Source organism: Triturus cristatus, chromosome 7, assembly GCF_964204655.1.
Source record: "Triturus cristatus chromosome 7, aTriCri1.1, whole genome shotgun sequence".
Lineage (NCBI taxonomy): Eukaryota > Metazoa > Chordata > Amphibia > Caudata > Salamandridae > Triturus > Triturus cristatus.
In genome coordinates this window covers 1,545,652,843-1,545,674,533 of record NC_140590.1, presented here as the reverse complement: position 1 = coordinate 1,545,674,533, position 21,691 = coordinate 1,545,652,843, and the positions used below count along the sequence as shown (strand labels likewise).

Genomic DNA, 21,691 nt, shown 5'->3' with positions numbered 1-21,691 from the left:
GCATACACAAAGAAGAATGGGAATCTTCCAAGTCAGCATTATGTGATATACATAATCCCCCTCGTGTCTTATTTGTATTCTTAAACAGTGCATTGCTGAATATTGCCGTGGAACAGAAACAGAATGTAAACATGGAGTATGTCATCATAGATCAAATGGTTGAATATGTAGGCACTCATATTGTGCTGTGGAAGTGTGTGAAGTGAGAGCATTTTTTAGTGGCCAAGGGCATGGCCACCAACTTCCTCCAAAAACTGGCCCATTTAAGTTTTTGTGCTATCTATCACTGGTAACTTTGCTCACACAATGGTCCTGTCAAAATATCTCCTTGCACCGTTACTTGCAAAAGTTGCCAGATACAACGCGTAGTAGCCTACCCTGTCCCGCTGGGCACTTTATCTTTCCTTCCCATTCTCCAGTTTTGGCTTTTTTCAGCCTTCCAGGCCGGTTTCCATAGTCATTTTGGGGAATGTGGGCCATGAATTCCTCTATCTTATTGATCCATGTATTCCTTCTATCTCTAACTTGCATGTGATATCTGACCTACTTCTCTTCAGGTTTGCCTTATTTTTTAGATAAATGTATAGTTTCGTGTGGTGGTCTGTTTGAGTTTTCTTTTGTTGAAAACGAATAGTTGATTGGGGTAGCACTTTAGAACATTAAAGGATGAAAGAAAACAAGGTGAACCCACAATTTGTGGCACTGTGTTAATTGTCATACTTTGTTTTGTTTCAGCACTCATGTCTGCAACCGCTTTGAACTACATTTTATCTGGAACCGCTGTTGTGCTTTTCTATGTCTTCTACACAAAGCCTGAGGGATGCATTGAGAACAAGTTCTTCATCAGTTTTAATATGATTTTGTGCCTAGCAGTGTCTATTGTCTCCATCTTACCTAAAATACAGGTACTGTGTTTATAAAGTCTTTTAATTGTTTTCACATTTATTTAATCTCTCTTCTCGCTCTCTTATTCACAAGTAAGTGTGCACACTCTGCATTTCAGTGGATAAATTAACCCACAGAGCAAAGTTGTTGAACTAAATAGCATAAAACTCAAGCAGTTATAGGCTACTACACTCACATAAAATGCTGTGGCTGCACAGAAACCTTTCTACAACCTGTTTATCTACAGGACAGGGTCAGACACGGCATTCTTTGCAAAAATAAATTGATTAAAAAAAAAAACTCATCAAGTAGCACACCAAGCAAATTGAACAACCAAACTTCAAGAATGTTGGCACACATGACTTCAGGCAAGGAGTTTTGCAGAGCGAATGCAATAATAAAAACTCTGGTCCAGAGCAACTTGTAGGCGCTAACGTAAGAACATAATAATTGAACTCCAATATCTCCAACCAATATTAGTGACATTTTTACAAGACACTTAAGACATGAAACATAACCTCTGAGCCAGATGCGTCTGGTTCCGGTAAGAGCAGTGGGGCAAGGACAGGGCAGACGCCGGAATAGGTAAATAAATAAATATATAACGCCACTTACCTTGCGTTTACCACATCGCCGAGTCGGCGATACGGCGAGAGCAAGGTGAGTGGTTTTATTTTTTTTATTTGACCTATTCCGGCAGCTGTCGATGTCGACTCTGAACCTCCTCCCCCCCCCCCCTCCCCCCATGCTCTTACCTGAACCAGCCGTGCCTGCTCTGAACTCTTCTGGTGGGAAAAACAAATGACCTGCAACAATTAGGTCTGCTTTTAATGACCCTTGTGAAAGTATAAAAGTTCCCTCAAGAAAACGTCTCTGCTCCAGTTGGATTTGTGAAACTAAATGCCAGTTCATATGCCAATACAGAGAACTTCAGAAAATCCTCTCAGAGTTATGTAACCCAGAATGTATCAAGACCTGAATCCCTCACAGTAAGTTCCTCTGCAATGACTTTGGAGACCACTGCTTCCTGAAAGCCCCTGGAACACTTCTGCAGAGCAAGTCCTCCATCAGACTTCTCCTTCAGGTAGCTCCCCCCCCCATAATGTTCTAGTTGTGCAGACAAAAATCTTGGACACTTTCAAGCAACTCTCGCCCATTAATTTCAAAGTATTGCTCAAGGACAGTGACCTGCTTGCTCGCTTGCAGACACTTGTTCATTTCAGATGTTCTAGGAGATCTTCTATCCAAAGCTGTGTCTGCCCCACTCAGATCCCCTGCGAATGAATCACTAACCCAAGGCAGCTTTCTTAACAGCCTTCCCACTTGCCACATCATATTGATCATGAAGAAACAAAACCTTGATCCAACAGACCTGGCCAGGAACCTACCGATAACTGACAATAGCCCATTGCTCTGTCAACATTTGGAATAAAATAGCTTGTTCTTGCATCACCACACAGTTTTCAGAGGAATGAAGTATGCTTTGAACTCGTTCGTAGACCAGTTGAAAGCAATTAAGTCACTACTTGTTTATTGCTGTACCTGCCACGACCAGAGGTTGTGTGAAAAGTGCTTTGAAGAATATGAAGATCTTTTATTCTTCATCCTCTCAATGAAGATCTTCATTGAGAGGATGAAGAATAAAAGATCTTCATAGTCTTCAAAGCACTTTGCACACAACCTCTGGTCGTCCGCAAGGTTTGATCATCTTTCTTCAGTTCGTTGGTGGTTCTTTTTCTATGAACAGACGGCCGCGCTCTGGATATCTCGGCTGGTAAAAGGAAGAAGCATTCAGAATCGCTTGGAATTCAGTAATTTGAGAATAGATGATTCATTTCCGAGAGCAATGCAAAATAATCGACTGTCTGTTCCCACAAAGTAGGGTTTACAACACATAAAGAAATGGTAAGTGTACACAAATGTTTGATTGTATCTCACTCTTCTTCACTTCGCGCATAAGCACATTACAAGGGTACAGGGATACCAAACCCCTCCCATATTATGAACTCACACGTTGCCATCCAACCTCAATTAACGGAGTAGCTTCTTGCTTGTCTACTCAGAAGGATGTTGTGGCCTCATAACTGGTAAGAAGCACTCTACAAATGTGACCACAATAAAATATAGAAATTTGTCTAAGAGAAGGTGTCAATTAACCAGCAGCAGTGAAAGATTTCTCCCAGGCGTAATCATTAATCTTGGCCATTGATGTTCTATGGCCAGTCTGGGTTTTGTATACACAGCACTAACCTACAATGAATATAGATGAACATAAACAATGTGCCCTGAAAAACCTACTCTCAGGATTGTGCTGTACAGTGGGTAATGAGAGCCATCACAATGAATTGTAAAGGACTATCAGAAGGAGACATTTTGATCGCAACAGTGATGCTATCCAATTATCAGTGTTCCCTGCAATCAGAAACAATCTTGTTAACTGTAGAAATTGATTTCCCAAAAATATAGATGGGGAGAGATAATGCACTCGGTATAAAGTTAATACCTCTTACTCATGTTTGATTATGTACCAATGTATTTACTCATATTCAGGTCTTGTTTAGAGGATGATGGATTTACTAAGCACTTGTCAAATTTGTAACTAAATAAATTTGGAGGGGTAATGGATATTACAAAAGAAAGAAAAACGATTATTTTTAGCCTTTAAACCTTATACAGGCAAAAGTCTGCTGCTGCAAATTCAAACAACAGTTTTCTAGAGTAATGTGTATGTGATGAACATGTTACTTCTGTTTTGCAGTTTTACTATAGAATACTAATAACACTTGTAAATATTGGAATATTATGGCGTAGTTGTATTGTTCCATTTATAACCTTCTTGCATTCCCTTTGTTTCTTAGGAACACCAGCCTCGGTCTGGTCTTCTTCAGTCCTCCGTCATCACTCTATACACTATGTATCTCACCTGGTCTGCGATGTCCAATGAACCTGGTAAGAAGTATTCCTTTGGCTACACTTATAACGAAATAATTTTAGGTTTTCTTGTTATCTATCTGTTGGCAAACATGATAATAGTCTCTGTATGGTACACAATTACCTAAGCCACATAGTCCATTCATTGATTTGGTGCCATAGAAACAGCCATTGGTTAGATCCCATCTGTTGCCACCTTAAAAATATTTATAAAAAAGCAAGGGCCATATGCTTCAAGAGTTTATTGATTTGGTCATGAGCCATCAGAAGCAGGATAGAGGGATCCAATACCAAGTTCAGCTAATGCCGTGTATAGGATAACATGGAAATAAACCACCTTACCTTACCCCCTGTTTAGAGTTGCGTCACTGGATGGGGGAAGCAGTGCCTCTGAGGACTCGGTTGGTTTCAGATATGCACTGTCCCTCGTATTCATTAAATATCGGTTGCTAAAAATGTTTGGTCAAAACAAATGGGAAAATATTAGTGACCCATTGCTACCTTTTTAGAAGAAACTTGTAATGCAAGCAGAAGCCTGTTTGCTGAAGCTAAAGCTACACATTATGTTATACAGATTAATCTTGCAGTTTACCAATCCAGTGCCTTGTTACAGGGGAAGAAAGGTTTCAGCCTTCGTTTCTCATCGGTCAAATATTTTTTCTATAGATGTGAGCCATTATATCAAAAAATGCTATGAGATAAGGTAACTGGCTACAAAGTCTGAAAACATGTTGATAATAGTAAATTTCTCAATGTCAAAAACTCAGTTTCAATTTTGGTGCAGAGGCTGCATTTTCCCAAATTAAACTGGCCTGTGCCAGTATTTAGTTTTTAGCTCCAGCACGCTGTATGTTTCTTGTATTTTCTTCTAGTCAAAAAATAAGTGCTGTAATCACATATCACGAAATTATAATTAGTACAATTCATCATACCTTTGCTCTCTTGGTTCAAGCCCTCTCTTTGGGCTGATAAACTCTAGTGTGCAGTTCCTGCTCTATTTTCTCATTTTGATGAGGCACTGGCCATCTCACTGGACGCCAAGACAGCCTTTGATAATGTTGAATGGGGCTATCTGTTTAGGACTATTGAGAAACAGGGGCCAGGCACACAAACAAATTTCAAAAGTCAGATGGTTGTATCAGAACATATTGGCCCTGGTGAGCTTTTGGTGGGTTGTAACCTGTCCCAATTGGAGTTCCTTGCTTTTGATTTTTCTCCTTGCATTGGAAACTCATCCCTAGCACACACTGGTGTGGTGAAATCTTTCCAGTATGCAGATGATGTCCTGCTAACTCTACTCAACCCTGAGGCATCTCTTACTTGCTTAATATCAATGATCATGCAGATTTTAGATTTTTCTGACTTCAAAATTAACTGGGGCAAATCTGAGGCCCAAATCCAGTCTATGTAAAAACCTGGTGAAGTGGACATTGAAGTTCCTGAAGTATTTGGTTGGCAGTGTTGTAAATCATAACCTTAATACACTCCTTCTTAGGATCCAGAATTTTAGCAAACACTGGAAACACCTTATTCTGCCTCTGTGAAGTAGGATCAAGGTATCCAAAATTACCATCCTACACAGATGTAACTACATATTCAGCATGCCTTATTGATTTGTAGATCCATATTGCTGGAGATTGACTCACCCATCAAATCATTAATGTGAGATGGTATTTATCTGAGATTGACCCTTAGGAAACGCTATGCCCATACTACTACAGGCGACACAAAGCTGCTGATTTGCTCTCCTATTATTTGTCCCATAACCCTGCTTCTAGGCCTGGTATCACCCCTCTCCTAGCTAACCATAGAGTGTATGATACAGGCTGCTGTCTACACCTCCTATCCTACTCTCACATCCTTTAACAACACCACTATTAATGCTATCCTGTCGAACTGGAAACATGCTCACAAAAAGATGGGAATTGACCCCTATGGGCACACCATAGCACTCATATATGGTGTAATGTGGGGTTCTAACTCTGCAGTGCGCCAATCCACTAGGTGGAGTGCAAAACAGAGAATGTTGTCCTATAGATCAATTGTTCACTTAGTGGACCCACAAATCCTTTGACTCCCTTACGGTTGAACTTGCCTTGAACGAGTTGTTTTGTTTACAAAATTGGCAATTGCTGTACTGACTGAGTAGAAATGCAATACCCCAGATTACAGCACTATCAGACACCCCTGTCCAGAAATACCTCATATCCTGGGCCTCCGTTCAGTGTGGTTCTGGTAAATACTATCTGCTCATATGTCAATTTTTCTCAAACAGGACCTTGAATGAAAATAGACAGTTTTAGCATTCCATGTTGAATACAACATATTCTGCTGATGACTGGTCTCTATAGAAACCCGTGACAAGTACTTCAGGGAAGCCAGGTTACAATTTCTGTTTTACAATATCTTACATGAGTGGTATTGGAACCTCAGGGAGTAACATTAAATTGGATCTGCTTCCCCTCTCTTGGTGTTGTGGCTGGTTTAACTGTGACCTGAGACATATACTGTGGCACTGACCAGCACTGGTCCACTACTGGTTCAACGTCTGGATTTTAATCTTTTCAGCCTGTCACGGCCCCAGTATCTCAAACTGTTTGCCTGAATCTCCTGCTTGATATAATTAACTTGCCACACTTACCCCAACCACAAGCTCAGATGATTAGCAAAGCCTCTTTCCTGGTCCAAACTCTGCATTCTCTGTCACTGGCGGCAACAGTCCACTCCGAGAAAAGCGAATGGATGACTGAACTGTTGTATGTTGCACCTTGATTACAGGTGATCTTTAAATCAAGTATCTGCTAGAAGTTTTAGACCGGATATAGAGTGATTGCCCTCACCATCAATAATTTAACATAGTGTGCCCCTGACAGGTCTTTTCTTCTGGCTTCTCTCTGAGGCAATGGGAGGAGGCCAACTCCCTGCTAGGAATCCTAATTCTCTTTGAACCTTTCCTTGTGAGATACACCGTTTTATGCAGCCCCCACACCCACTCCCATGTGCTCAGTGGTGGCTCTGTGTATGTACTCATATTGTATGGCTCAATGTCTTTTGTTTATGTTTACTCTATATAGTAACATGCTGATGTCTCTCCTGGACCTCTTACTCTTTTAGTGGCTGGCTTTGTGTTATCAATACAATTTATACTCTCACCCAAGATATTCGAGATTCTGTCTTCGCATTCTTCTGATATCATGTTATTTAAAAATGTGCAAGAAAAAATTGTTTAAAAAAAAAGAAAACACTAAACCTAAAAGAAAAAATTACATGGAGGATGAAGGAAGGACAGAAAATACTTAGAACTAGATCGCAAAGATCAAAGGTAATGCCAAAATGTGGTAACATTTAAACAAGATGCACAAAAAGCTACATTTACTGTAATTGGAAATATCTAATGAGCTCGGTTGTTGTAGATGTTGAAGTCTGACTTAGAAAAAGAAATAGAAGTTGAAGACAAGCATTCTGAATCAGTTGAAGATGAGTGATTACGTATTTGGGCAAGCCCACATATAAAGATAAGTGATAATTAAATTCAACAGAGATCTCATCCTCTAAGGTAAAAAGTGGCTGGTTAAATTGCAGTGCAGAGTCCAAAAGAGAGTCCAAAAGAAGAGTTAAATACAATGCCCAAATGTTGCAAACAGAAGAAGAATAAGGAATATCAAAGGAGGAAGAAGGGATTGGAGGTGGATGTGAATAGGAAGAGTGAGCAGGAAAGGAAAATATCTCTGTTTTATTGGGATCTTGTTTTAAGGAAATGTGAGGCTATCCATATTTTCATATCCTCTGGAACACTGAGATACTTTCCTGAATAGATCTAAAGAAGAAAGAAAAGTAAATCAGCATAAAATGAGAATTAATGTGCAGAAACAGTGGATAACAACAAAATAGTATATATAGAGAAAAATGAAGGGAAGCTAAGATTGAATGCTTTGGGACCACATATTAGACCAGTTGATGTACATCAAACAACTCTTTCCAAGAGATGAATAAGTAGCCCCCAGACAGATGGGACAAAAACCAGCTAAGAACAGTGTCCCTAATACACGAAGAAGAAAGAGAAGACAGAAAATAAATTGTCCACTGTGTCAAAGGCAGCAGAAGGGTCTAAGCGAATCAAAATATATGATTGCTTCTTATCAGAATATATGATTGCTTGTTATGATGAGAGTTAAGGAGAAAATTAGAGATAGAGATCAGAGCAGTTTCTTTGGAATAACTGTGGAAACCATGGTGAGCAAGAGATAGGAGAGTGTGATTATAAAGGAAGGATACAATTTGTCGGGGGAACAATATAATTCGACTTTAGAAAGAAATATGTTTGAAATTAGAATGATCATTTGGGTCAAGAGAATTGTTTTTCAAAGGGGAAGAAAGATGCTGAATTAAAGGAAGAAGGGAAGATTACAGAAGAGAGAGCCAGATCAGGTGGGATAACAAGTGGAAGCAGTAATTTTACTAGTATGAATGGTAGAGTATCTGAAGGTGAAACAGTGGGCTTGGCAACATGAATAAGGTCCAAGACCATCGGCGTCTTAAGCAGTAGAAGACCGGATTAGCAGGGCCCATTGATCAGTCATGAAGAACCACATAAGCAGGTACTTGGTGTGAGCAGAAGTGAATAACGGCTGAATTTTATAATTGTTTAAGGTAACAGATAGTGAAGTCATGTGCAAATTGTGTAGAAGAGAAGGTTCAGGAGCAGCAAAAGAGTGTGAATGATTAAGTGTCTGAAATAACTGTCAATCATCATGAGACAAGATAAAAGCAGATTTACCCTTCCTCCATAAGGACTCACAGTAGACTGAGAAGAGCAGAGAGAAGATAGCTCTATGGTGAACAATGGGTTGAGGAAATCTTTGAGCGGGTTTTCAAGCTTTTAGCATGGCAAGAGAGTCAAGTGAATTAGATAAGGAGTAGGAAAGCCATCTTTTGTACGTGGTTACCCTGTATTTTCTGGCTTTTGCTCGACCATATATTTTGCTTGAATTAGAACTCTCTGTACTTTACCCCCCCTAACCAGTAGTGTCTGTGCTACACCTTTAAACGTGGTTGAATTGGCATATTCCTAATTGGTATATCTAACTTAATTAGAAGTCTCTGGTATGTGGTACAAAATGTTCCTTATTGTACCATACACTCAAGTGACAGTGTAAAGCATGGATTCATGCCTTCCCTTGTAGCATGACTGTGGCAGACACACACTGCAAAATAAACCCTTTTGACAGGTAGAAACCTCCCTTTTAAATATTCAAATGGCAACCCTATGTAAGCCTTTTAGCCCGCTAAGCAGTGTGCATGGTAGTTAAACATCGGACATGTAGAAATGTAATTATAACATCCGTACAGTGACTAGCACCTAAAATCTATTTTTCACTGACAGGCCTAGCTGTCCTATGTAGATAACCAGAGTGCAGATTAAAATCCTAATACTGTATCTCAGGAATGGGACTAGTTATAAAAATAATGAAACAACTATTTTTTTTGAAAAACCTGTTTTTATTGTACTCGGTACAAAAATTAGGCACAATGTGACAGTACATTCAATTGCATTAAATCGGAGCTGTGTCCCTCCCACTCTAGAACCACCACAATAACCGCAAACATTTCACTAATTTTATGGAATATATAGTACATTAAAAAGTAAATTACACAACCAGAGGAACGATAACCATGAGCAGCAGCAGCAGGTAATTATATCAACATTGGTCCGACATTAGAAAACCACCCCAAACACTCACATCACACAGAGGTGGGGTCGGTAGGGAAACGGATCCTTTGGGTGCGACAAAAAGGACCGGAGGGTGGGGATGGGATAGACACTAAGACTCCGGTGTTCGAGCAGCGACACTCAAGGACCACTAGTTTCACTAGTTATTAAAAATAAAATGCAATGGGGGAAGTCCGATGTTTAATAAATATTAAGGAAAAGTAACCTATGTGAAGTTCCCCACAGCTAAATTTGCATTTGCTCTCTTACTTCTGTGAAATCCAGCTTGAATGCAAAATCCTGCTTGACCGCTCTGCTGGGTTTGGGTATAACACTGGGGGTACACTTAAAGGAAGGGAACAGGATGCCAAAGCAGTTCTTGTGCAATCACGTCTCGTTGCTGAAGAACCTGCTTTTTCCATCATGCGTCTGTTGCAGGGTTTTTACATATAACACTGGAAGTGCACTTGAAAGGAAGGTAAACAGCATGTCAAAACAAATATTGTGTATCCACTGTCTGTTTGCTGGAAACCCCTGCTTTGTTTTACCAGACTGTCTCTTGGTTAATTTTGGGTAGATTGACTGTCTCAAGCTGGATTTTAGTGTTAGAAGTGGGAGGACACCGGAATAACGGAGTACACTCCACATAACACCCCCACCTCTCAGAGCCCATGTTGAGTGTGGCTGAATATGTTCGCTATCATGAAAATGCCCAAAGTGGGAATGGTTGACCCCAGCAACCTTTACCCCCTTGGTTAGGGTGCGCCAAGGAGTAATTCCCATGCACTAGCCTGTGCCAGGCATAAATTTCATGCCTCCAGACACCCACTTCAGAAAACTACTGGACCTGTTGAAGATCAGAAGAGGACTGACCCTGCAGTCTGCAAACTGCTTTGCCTCTTATACACAGGACAAAGAAGTGGGCTCCAAGGGTCATATGGCTGACCTCTAGTTAAAACTTGAAGGACACAACAAGCTACATGAGGCCCAATCCTGCAACTGCTCTGCTGACCAGTGGCAACACAACTGGACCGCACCCTCCTGTTGCCCTCTCCCTGCCACCCTATGAGTCTCTAGGTTTCTCCCCTGAGGTCCTGGGAAACTTTAGAAGTATACTCCTGTGGTGGATTGGGATTTAAAGGACTAAAGTCAGAGGGTAAAACGTTTGTCAAATTGCAGGTAGGTTCTGTTCTACTGCGACAATTGAGTGTCATAGGCACTTTATGCTTCTTTGTACAATTCCTTTAAACATGTATATCTCTGTTTCCTCGTACTGAATTCTGGACATGGACTGGTCCCACTGCCTGACACCCGGTGAGTCTCTGAGTGCTTCCTCTCCTGAGGTATTTGGGGCCTTAGAAATGTACACCAGTAGGGGATTGGAATTTAAAAGACTAGAGCCAGAAGGGAAAATCTTTGACCCGGACAAACCTAGTTAGTGTATCAGACCCGTGCTCCATTGTGGTATGCATCAAATTTTGCCTAGGTCCCGGTCTCCTGCGACCATTGAGTATCATTGACCCTTCATGCTTCTTGGTGCTATTCCTATGTAAAACTTGAAAGGGTTAAATCTCGGTTTTAACTTTTTGGATTTTAGTCATTTTGTTTGTTTAATTTTACTCAAATTTCATTTTGGGATTTTTATGGGTTTGCATTTTGACTTTTTAATGTTTTGGTACTGCATAAATACTTAACGCTTTGCCGTAAATTAAACCTTTCTGCTCTGTGCCAAAACTACTGTAGCGTCCTCCGCAACTTGGGTACCGACCAATGACTACGCCACACACAGACCTTAGTATTAGACGTCTTTAATTGTCTGCGTGTAACTGCGAACTCAACTTTTTAAAGCAGTTTTCATTGTGTTCAACTCTAACACTTATGTCACTGTTGTACGGAGTCTATCAGGAGCCAAAAGGGTTCCTTCGTTTCTAACTCGCAAGACACTAAATCTCCTCCTCTATTAAATAAAAAAAATCTTTTTTTTAAATAGACATATATAAACATGTACAATTAAATCTCTTCAATCAATCTTTTTGGCGCTTTAATTGCTCAACCTGATCTTGTTCTTGGAAACTGGGAACTGTCAACACCACTGTCCGGGATCTGTGTTAACGGTGTAGAGGCAATAGCAGTCACTGATGTTTCAGACCCAGTCTTTCCTTCAACAGTTAGATCTGATGGACACTTAGTTGAGTGCCTGAAATGAGAAGAGTCACTGCTAATAGACTTCCTGGGGTGCTGGGCAGTCACCATGTGTCTATTAGTAGACACCACTTGAAAACGTTCTGCATCAAATGGATCATCAGATTTTCTTCTGTGCATTTGTGGTACGAGTGTGGGATCTCCTTTTTTAAAGAAGATTTTTTTGCATGTCGTCTTTTGTCAGCATACTCTTTCATCTTTTGTTTGCTAACCAAGTCCTTCTCATGAGCTGCTGTCTCATCTTTCTTTCTCTGATTGGTCCAGTGAGATAACTTGGTGTTCATTGCTTTCCCGAACATCAGTATCACATGACTTTCACCTGTGGCCGAGTGGAGTGTTGAGCAATATGCTCTCAAGGTAGAAGTCGACACAGTTTGCAAATCGAGCTTCTCAAGAGTAGCATATTGGACCTCTGTCTTTAGCGTACTCATTAAACTCTGAACAATCCTTTGGCCTGTGGCCACAACGGTGTGCTCTTCTGATGCTTTATATTCAAATGCTCCAAGAAATCTTTAAACCCTCAACTGTTGAAAGGCGGGCAATTATCAGACTTCAACATGGAACAGCCCATGTCGCAAAGCTACCATCAACTCTTTCAGTGACTCGCACTTGAGTAGTAGATGAAAGATCTTCAATTAATGGAAATCGTGAGTATTCATCCATAACTACCAGCAGGTGATGTCAATTGTCGAGTGGACCGAAAAAGTCAATGGCTATTTTCTCCCATCCATGCTTTGGGAGTTCTGACAAGTTGAATGTGCGTTGAATAGTTTTTGCAGAAAGACAGTTGCATAGATGACAGGCCTTTAATTTCCTTTCAACTGTGTCAAGATAAAAAAAAAAAACTCGTTCTCTGGGAGCCCCTTTTGTGGCAACGATTCCACAATGTCCTTGATGTGCAACTTCAATTATTGTCTGTCACAGACTCTCCATAATCAGATTTCTCAACCCTCATAGTATAACTCCTTTCAGAGGTATGCACAGTTCATTCTTGACATTTTTGTATTTTGATATTCCTCATCACTGGTGAGTGGTCTAGTGTTGGTTCCATTACTGACGTGTAATGAGATCCTTGAATTTTACCAAGTCACTATCATGGCTCGTGGCAGTGATAATCTGGGCTAACGAATTGGCAGCTGGTGTATTTGATTTTACAATTTAGTTAATATGGGCCTCAGCTATCTTGGATGGAGTACTGTCACTTTATATACGCACTCTAAAAAAGTAGTCAGCAGGGTTCTGATCCTTCCCTGGACAATGCTCAATGGTATATTTATACTCTTGTAACTGCAGCCCCCATTGTTCAGTGTGAGGAGGCATTTTTTGCCTTTGGATTGCTAAATATAGTCAGTAAAGCTTGATGATCAGTTACCAACGTAAAAGGTTTTCCATACCGGAATAGATGGAAATGGTCACAAGCCCAAACCACAGCTAAGCTTTCTTTTTCTGGTTGGAAGTAAGCATGCTCTGTTTGTGACAAACTTCTACCTGCATATGCCACAAATGCCTTCGAGCATTTGGGTGTCTGCTGTGCTGTGTAAGGATAGCTCTTAACCTGACTGGGCTAGCGTCAGCAACAACCTCTGTATAAAGCTTCAGATTGAAGTATGCCATTTTAGGAGCATTCTCAATGGCTTGTTTGATTTTCTTAAAAGCTTTTCTCACATTTATGTGACCAATTAAATGAAGCATTCTTTTTTGTCATATCTCTCAACGGACCACTTAAACAGTGGCAAAGTCTTGAATGTATCTTGAACAGTAACTGGCCATGCCAGGAAATGAAGGCATCATGGAAACAGCTTGTGGCAAGTCAGCATTTGACAGCGCTAGTACTTTAGCAGGATCTGGTGTCCTACCCCTATCAAAAAATATACAGCCAAAGAAGTTTAGCTTTGTCGAATGGAACTCACACTTGTCTGCATTCAAAGTCCAACCTCGTGTTCTTTTTGTGTAGTCCTGAAAACGAATATGTAATCGCTGTAATTAAACGCATTCATGAGAGGCTGTATGATATGTCGAATAAAGTCTTGAAACAGTTCTGCAGAGGTGACACACCAAAACGTAGTCTTCTATACCAAAACAGACCAACATGTGTAGAAAAGGTTGTAATGTACCTGCAATCTTCTTCAAGTTCCAACTGATGATAACCTTTATTTAAATCAAGGCAAGAAAAGATTTTTGCACCATTTAGTTGCGTTATCATGTCATCCGTGTGGTGACCTGGATGTCGTTCTCGTTTAATTGCCTTGTTTGCCTGACACATGTCAGTGCATATGCTTACAACTCCTTCACTGTCCATTTTAGGCACTACTACTATGGGAAAAACCCTTAGTTTTGGACCAGTAGAGCACTTAATAATGTCATGCTAAAGTAGCGATTCAAGTTCTTTCTCAACAGCTTCTTGCACATGAAAAGCAATTTGTCTTTGAGCAACAGGACAAACGTCTTCATTAATATGCAACTTTACTTTCAAAGTCTTAAGCTTTCCCAGACCATGAAATAACAAAGGGAACTGACTTACTATTTTGTGGTGAGCATTCATGTTTTAATTCATGTATATCAGTTCCTTATCAGTGTCTGTGCTGAAACTAGACAGGCACTAGACGCTGTGCCTTGAATCACATGGATGGGTGCTTGCACCTTCCTTTTCTTGTGTTTCATTGTCGCTACAAAAGAACGTTGACTTTTTAAGGGTGTCGATGCAGCCCTTGTATACACTTTGGTTTTTCGATGGCATTAGTTGCGGCAATGCAAATAATTCATTATATTTCTCCTCCAGCATAACGTTTATTGATGCACCACTCTCGATAATGAAAGGTATCGAACAACCATTTACTTTCAGTGTAATCTTCAGACAATGTTTGAATGACTTTGGTGCTTTGGCATGTCAATCTTTCTTTGACTGACATTTTTCTTAACAAGCAGCCAATCCAACATGCGCACTCTTTGCTGAGGTAAACATAGACATGGAACAATAATTTTCTTCACTTTCACTTGATACTGATACAGAAAAACTGTTTAACAATGATTTTGTTGACGATCAAATTCGTACAGTGTCGATGTGTCTTAACTGATGTTGCTGCTTGGCCTTGTGGGGGCGCATCCAACGTTGCTTAGGGAACGTTCTGTCAGCCACTTTTTGTGTTGCTTTGTCTCAAAATGCTCCTCCTTCCCACAGCCTTTACATACCTGTCCTAGAGCGGGACATTTACCTTCGTGTGGAGACGAAAATCCACATCTAAAACACAACTTCGCTTTATGTGTAGACATCACTTTGTGTCCTTCAGTCTTTTGTTTTGGCTTACTTTTCACATGCATAACTGATTCATTCTGGGCACCTCCGGTCACCATGTCAGCAGCTTGTTTCTCAGTGCGCTCTTCAGCAACAGGCAGCCATTAACACTAGCTCCATGCTGTGTTTTTCTCAGCATTCGTCTTCTCAAGGAATCTGACAAGCATTCGTCAGTAACTCTCATACGCATAGCTTCTTCTTCATTAAATAATTGAACTTACAATGTCTGAGTTTGATGAGTCTCTCCACAAATTCATCAATGGTTTCACCAACTTTCTGACTTTCTTGGTTGAAGATATATCGTTCATAATCAACATTTGGCATTGAATTAAACTTGAGATTCAGCACTTCTTTAATCTGACGATATGTGACATTTTCATCAGTTTACAACACTTTCTTTATGACTTCTTTTACACCATCACCAGCAACATTTTTTAGATACTTGATGATCTTTTTGTTATTAGTCCCTGCAAGTGAATCATCAAATGCCTCTATCCAAGCATTCGATCCATCACTAATATGTTGCCATTTGGCAGTATCGAACAGTAGTGGTGGTTTCAGGAAAGCGGCAGTGTTGTAGCCATTTCTGGGAGTGGCTGACCTTGAGGGTGGAGCCCTCGCCAACTCTGTCAGCTGTCTGCTAGGACCTTCTTCATTCGATAGAATCAAGTTGCCGGTAAAAAATGTGTTTATTTCTGTATTTTGTTTTCCTAAATCATATGTCACAAATTCTCTAAATCTGTTTTATGTTATATATGCCATGGTTGACAAACAGTCATAATCCATTTTCCACCCCAATACGTGAGATATAAAATGGGCCATCCATTTCAGAGAAAAAAAGCAGTTCACTTTACCCAGTCCTGCATCACTAAGTCACCACCAATAGGCATTCTGGAATATTGCTTTGATTGATGATGTCTAACTAGGTTTTGAGATCTGCTGTGACATCATTCACGAGATAGTAGTAAGGCGAACAAGGGTACCCCATTATGTGAACCGGGGATGGTAAGCTGTTTAGGGAAACTATGGTTCCGGTGTGGCCTAAAGGTCCAAGATGAAGTGACCCTGTGGGGGGCACTTATGATTGAGAGTAGTAACTTAATTCTTAAAGGAGAGCGGTAAGTAATATAACCAGGGACATTTAATGTCAGTATATGACAGATGTTTATTCCACAACAATAGTATTCAGGTGCTCACACAGTAAGTGACAATAAGCGTGACGTGAAAAGTGAGGGTGAAATTAAAATAAAGACATTGCATTGACAACAGTGATAGCAGCTCCTTTAGAAGATTTTTACAGAGTAAAATGAGTTCATGTTGTAGGGGGCCAACGGAGTTTCGAACTCAATTATTTGAGTTCATCTTCAGGACGTACATAGGTGAGCACGCTGAATCGAAAATTAATTTTAGATTCAGCTTGCTCACCTATGTCTTTATTTTAATTTCACTTTCACTTTTCACGTCACGCTTATTGTCACTTACTGTGTGAGCACCTGAATATTACTGTTGTGGAATAAACATCTGTCATATACTGACTTACATGTCCCTGCTTATATCACTTACCGCTCTCTTTTAAGAATTAAGTTCCTTCACTTCAGCTTGGACCTTTAGGCCACACCAGAACCATTGTTTCCCTAAACATCATTCACCAGATAGGCCCCTTAAAGTCTTTTTTTGCTATCAGACCTTCCAAAGATAATGTACGGATTTACTCAAAAGAAACAGATGCTTATGACTGCAAGTCATATTTTAAAATGTAGTCTATGTATTAGGATGTTCTCATATTTTATATGTTCTCTTCTTAGAACGGAGCTGTAACCCAAGCCTGTTGAGCCTGATTACGCAAACAACTGTGCCAAAAGCGAATGGGAGTGACATAGAGCCTACTGTTTCTCCCCCCAAATCCATGCAGTGGTGGGATGCTCAAAATATTGTTGGGCTTATCATTTTTGTTCTCTGCATTTTGTACTCAAGGTAAGAACATAGTTGGTTGGAGAAGCATGAAGCAGATGCCGGGGTAGTTTAGTTCCTGTAAATATAGAACACACCCTGTTCTTCTTACAGATATACAATGATTGTTGATTTATACAGCCTTATTGTATGTTGTTAGCACACTTTTACAGTAATATTAGATCAACGTAATAGAGGAATGATTGGGGAATGTTCTTTCTGCAGTTAAAGTTTTGAAGGCAGTGTGCCTTCTTCTGCGGGTTCATCCAACAGAGGTAATCCAAATTCCTTCCAATCATTTAATTTAACACCCTTGTAACCCAATCTTGCTTTACCTCTCCATTGCACCATCACTTTTGCTTGATAGGGATAAATAATGTTCAGTATTTGTACATGGCGCTACCACATAGACTGCTATGGCATGCCCTCGTACAATAACGTTTCTTTAACTTCTGTTAACAAAACAATAGTATGCTGCAGGATCAAAGGATCTCATCTGTTTCTTGTGAATCTTTCAGTTTCCTTTTACTGCACCTCATATAGAATATCCTTTAAGGACTTAAGTTTATATTTTCACCTTATTGTTTGTACCAACAATTTTAAAGCATATCTCTTGCGGATGCTGTACAAAGTGCAAAGGCAGGTGTTTGGAACCATTGGCTTCGTTGGGAAGCCAGGGAAATAAATTGAGGAATGTTGCATGGATTATGCAGACTTTGTGCAAGGCAATGTATGGTTGAAATACCAACTTGAAAAAACACACAAAAATTACAAAAGCGCAACTTCTTACATATTTTGAACAAAGGTACATGTTATCACCCCTGGTGTTTAATTTGTAATGGTCCAGGACCAGATGATGGCTGTTTGGCCTTGTAGCTGTCCTCTAAAGGTGTTCCCATTGGAAGGTTTTCACTGGGGAGAAGAGGAGAAGGGCATGAAATTCTTCAGCATTGATCGGGAAGCCATTTCCATTGTGGATTGGGTGAGGGTTAAAGTGGTTATGGTGAAGATAGTAGATTTTGGTCTGCAGATTAAAAGTTGGTCTGTACCAAGAGTTCATGTGTGCGAGGTCTGGAGGACCTATTCCTTACAGGCACTTGAAGAATTCTGCTAGCAATTTATAGAATGCTCTGCATGTGGCAGAGAGCCATCCATGCTGTTGTTGAAAATGGTTCTAGGTTTTTGTGTTGATTGGATTGACAATGGAGCGCAAGATAAAGTAGATAACATTATCTCTGGGTGCAATTGCATATCAGGGGAGACCAACAAGGAGACTTTTACAATAATGGATTTGCTGGTAACGAGAAACTCGCATAGCCTGAGAGAATGTTGAGAGAGGGTTGGATTTGGCAGCTATTCATCCACTCTTATATGGCAGGTGTGGCAGAAATTACTTTTTCCAGATTTCTTGGTGAGTGTGAAAAGCACACCACTATTTCTACAACAGGGTATAGTGTACAAATGGTGAGTGAGTCTAGTAAGACCATCGGGGTGATGTCAGCATGAAGGTGATAGGAACAGCTGAATAAGGAATGATTATACAAAGAGTGTCAGTGTACAGGGAGTGAAGAAATGATATTGAGAACCGAGCATTGGGTGATATTAACAAGAATGGGAGTTCGAGGAGAATGAGAAGAGAACCAGGACATTGAAAAACAATAATTGCTAGGTAGGAGCAAAACTATTTCAGTGTCATGTTGGCAGTGTAGTTAGGTGGTCAACAGCTGCAGATGCTGCTAAGAGGCCTGGTAGTATGAAAATAAAGGATAGACCCAAGTAATAATGTTGCACACATAGCAAAGTGCTGTCTCAATAGAATAAAGTGACCAGAAGGTGGAATACAAAGGGTTGGCTAGTCAAACGATTTTAAAGAATAAATGTAATTTATATACTGGACACTAATAAAAGAGGTTAGAGGGGCTAGGTAGAGAGTTCCTTCAATAGAAGCTAAGTAGAATGGAAGTTTCATGGATAAAGGCTAAGGGGAATGGACTAATTAAATAGAAAAGCCCCGCAATAGAGAGCTCTGGAGGTGAGGTAGTTTAATTATTTGGGGGTTATCAGGGTCTGTAATTGTAAAAGATGGAGTGGTGGTCAGTAACTAAAGTGAGCAATTCTGCAGCAGTTAAAAACAGGGAGATACACAGTATGAGAGGGAATTCTAAGAGTTGTGTGGTAGAGGTAGGCTGAGAGCTGTGTGAAGAGGGTGACTCGCAATAGTGATTTTCAAGCTAAACTAGGTAATATTAATAGGTATGAAAAACAACAAAGTGATGGCTTTTAAAGGGAGCGTTGGACGAAGTGTGAGAGCAGGGTGTGACAAGCATTTGAAATGTGATCACTTGATGAAAATAATGGCAAGTTAGTTTAGTGTTGACAAGAGCCATTGTAAATTTGGAGATGGCTATCTTGTTATTTAAGTGTTTTGGGAATTTCTTCAGTTGTAGAGGTGAATGCAAGGTCTTGCCTTAAGATTACGAATATATAAAGGAGGTCTCTTGGCATGAACGTGAAGGTAAGTGCAGTCTATTACTTGGTGCCATGTTATTGGAAGGGCCATAGGAAGTTACATTGAGGTGTGAGGTTAGGAAGTAAAATTGAGTTGTGAGACTAGGTTGTGATGGACCTGGTTAAGGTAATCCGAAATGGGGTTGATCATATGTTTGGTGATAGCCGTCTTTGTTGCAGGTCTAGGTTTTTGGGAATATTGGCAAATTTGTATCGTAGCCTGTTCAGAGGATGGAGGGGGGCATGTATATCATATTAAAGATCCACATTAGAGCAAAGGAGTTTTGATAAGTGACTGAGTGGAGAGAAGTTGGGCAAAGTTTATGTATTGCTGGTTGTGTTTTAGGTTGAGGTTTAGCTCCACTAATATGAGTAGAGTATTGGGTGGAAGCAGATCCAGGGCGGATTATAGATTATCATAGAATGCACCAATGTGGCCTGTTTGCAATAGAATGTCTGAAAGTGCCCTTTGAAAATAAGCAGTTATAGTTAGGGAGGTGGATTTAGAGGAGGTGTCCAGTGCATATGATGGGATGATCATGTTTGATTCATAAGGCTAAATCTCATTTCTCTGACTGTGTAGGACATGTATGAATGTTGCAAGGTCTGTGTCGAGGGGCACTGCTGCAAAGGCAGCAGATTTGATTTAGTAGTGCTATACATTTACACAATAAATACTGACATTATTAGCCTGTATTCACAATTGTTTCCAAATCCTACTTTAATGTTTTCTTTTTTGATTTTAGCACTTCAACTAAAATGTTAATATTTTATTATTTTCCCAATGTAGTATCCGCTCTTCAAATAACAGTCAGGTGAATAAGTTAACTTTATCTGCCAGTGACTCTGTCATACTGGATGATGGTGTTGGAACCGGAGCCAGTGGAGATGGGGAAGATGGAGGTGTGCGCCGTGCGGTGGACAATGAAAAAGATGCTGTCCAGTACAGTTATTCTTTCTTCCACTTTATGCTGTTTCTCGCATCACTATATATCATGATGACCCTTACCAATTGGTACAGGTGAGTCCAACACTGCTCAATTATTGTTTTTGAAAAGAGCTATAGTCGCCATATTTATCACGAGTACATCGCTAAACACCTGTCTGAAGATTGGAGTCAGAAATGTTAATTAGTTTTCTTCCTTTATTTTCCGTAATATAGTGGCTCACTTGGACTAGTTTGAATGGTCACACAACCTTGCTAAAAGTATGATAGTGTAGGTTTTTAATGAGGTCTGCAGGATATCCCAGAAGACAAAATGTGATTCTGAATCTGATCTTGTTAGACATTTCGGAGCTTCTCTTCATCATGAAAAGTTTAAAAGATATTCACATGGAGAGACTACAGGCACTGACTAAAATGTACATTAATCATAAATTGCAGCCACAATTCTCTCACAGGGATATGTGGTATGTTTTCGTACCTACAGTGCTGCTTTCTGTCCTGTCATATATAACACACGTTTTGGGTACCAACCTTGCATGTACACTAGTGTGCACTTTTGTCAGCCATGGAAACCATTTTAAACATATTGCTGCTTCCTGGGATAGCTGGAGTCATGCGTGTTTGAATCAACGAAAGGTCAACTTTGCGTAGGTTTGCTCAGCATTGATTTTCGACACCTTTGCAGAAAAGATCTCTCCACTGTGTCTTCCTCAAGTAGTTCAACTTGGCATACTAAGCCAAAATCACAAAGCTTTTGTGTGTATCTAAGCAGAACTTATGTGCACACAAAAAGGAGAGGGCATTCTCCGCACTAATTCACATATTCAGGACTGGCAGAATTTTACCCTCACAATTTGGATTTGCAGATGTGGAAATTCTGCCAGTATTATTGTATTGGACAGGTTTGATACCCGTCCCAGCTGAAAAAGTAGTGAACACCCTTCAACTCCTACATTTGCGGGTATCCACACAACTCTTAGAGTTAGTTTGACACCCTTGAAATACATTCTGAATAGCTCCTGTCACAGGCAGAAGTGCTTTTGCAAGCGAGATCGTGAAAGAACACCCCTCGTATATGGCAAAAGTGCAGGGAAAGGTATATTTTGCTTGGAGAGAAAAAAAAGTTGAATGTGCTCATGCACATTTTTCTCTCATTTGCATATGTAGAAAAGTACACTAGTGCTTCGGTGATTTTTTTTTTCCTCTGAATACTAGCATCAAGCTAAGGGTAAAAGCGAGGCCAGATTGGGACAAAAAATATGCAGTG

General features: G+C 40.1%; 1 protein-coding gene across 1 annotated transcript in view; it reads left to right on the top strand.

The window, feature by feature from the left end:
* Nucleotides 1–21,691, top strand: part of SERINC3 (serine incorporator 3) — a 161,443-nt gene that overhangs the window by 120,934 nt on the left and 18,818 nt on the right. The window contains exons 6-9 of the mRNA XM_085619321.1: nt 736–905; nt 3,744–3,834; nt 16,826–16,994; nt 20,269–20,499. Coding sequence (XP_085475447.1) covers nt 736–905; nt 3,744–3,834; nt 16,826–16,994; nt 20,269–20,499 — 661 coding nt within the window. The remainder of the gene's footprint in view (nt 1–735; nt 906–3,743; nt 3,835–16,825; nt 16,995–20,268; nt 20,500–21,691) is intronic.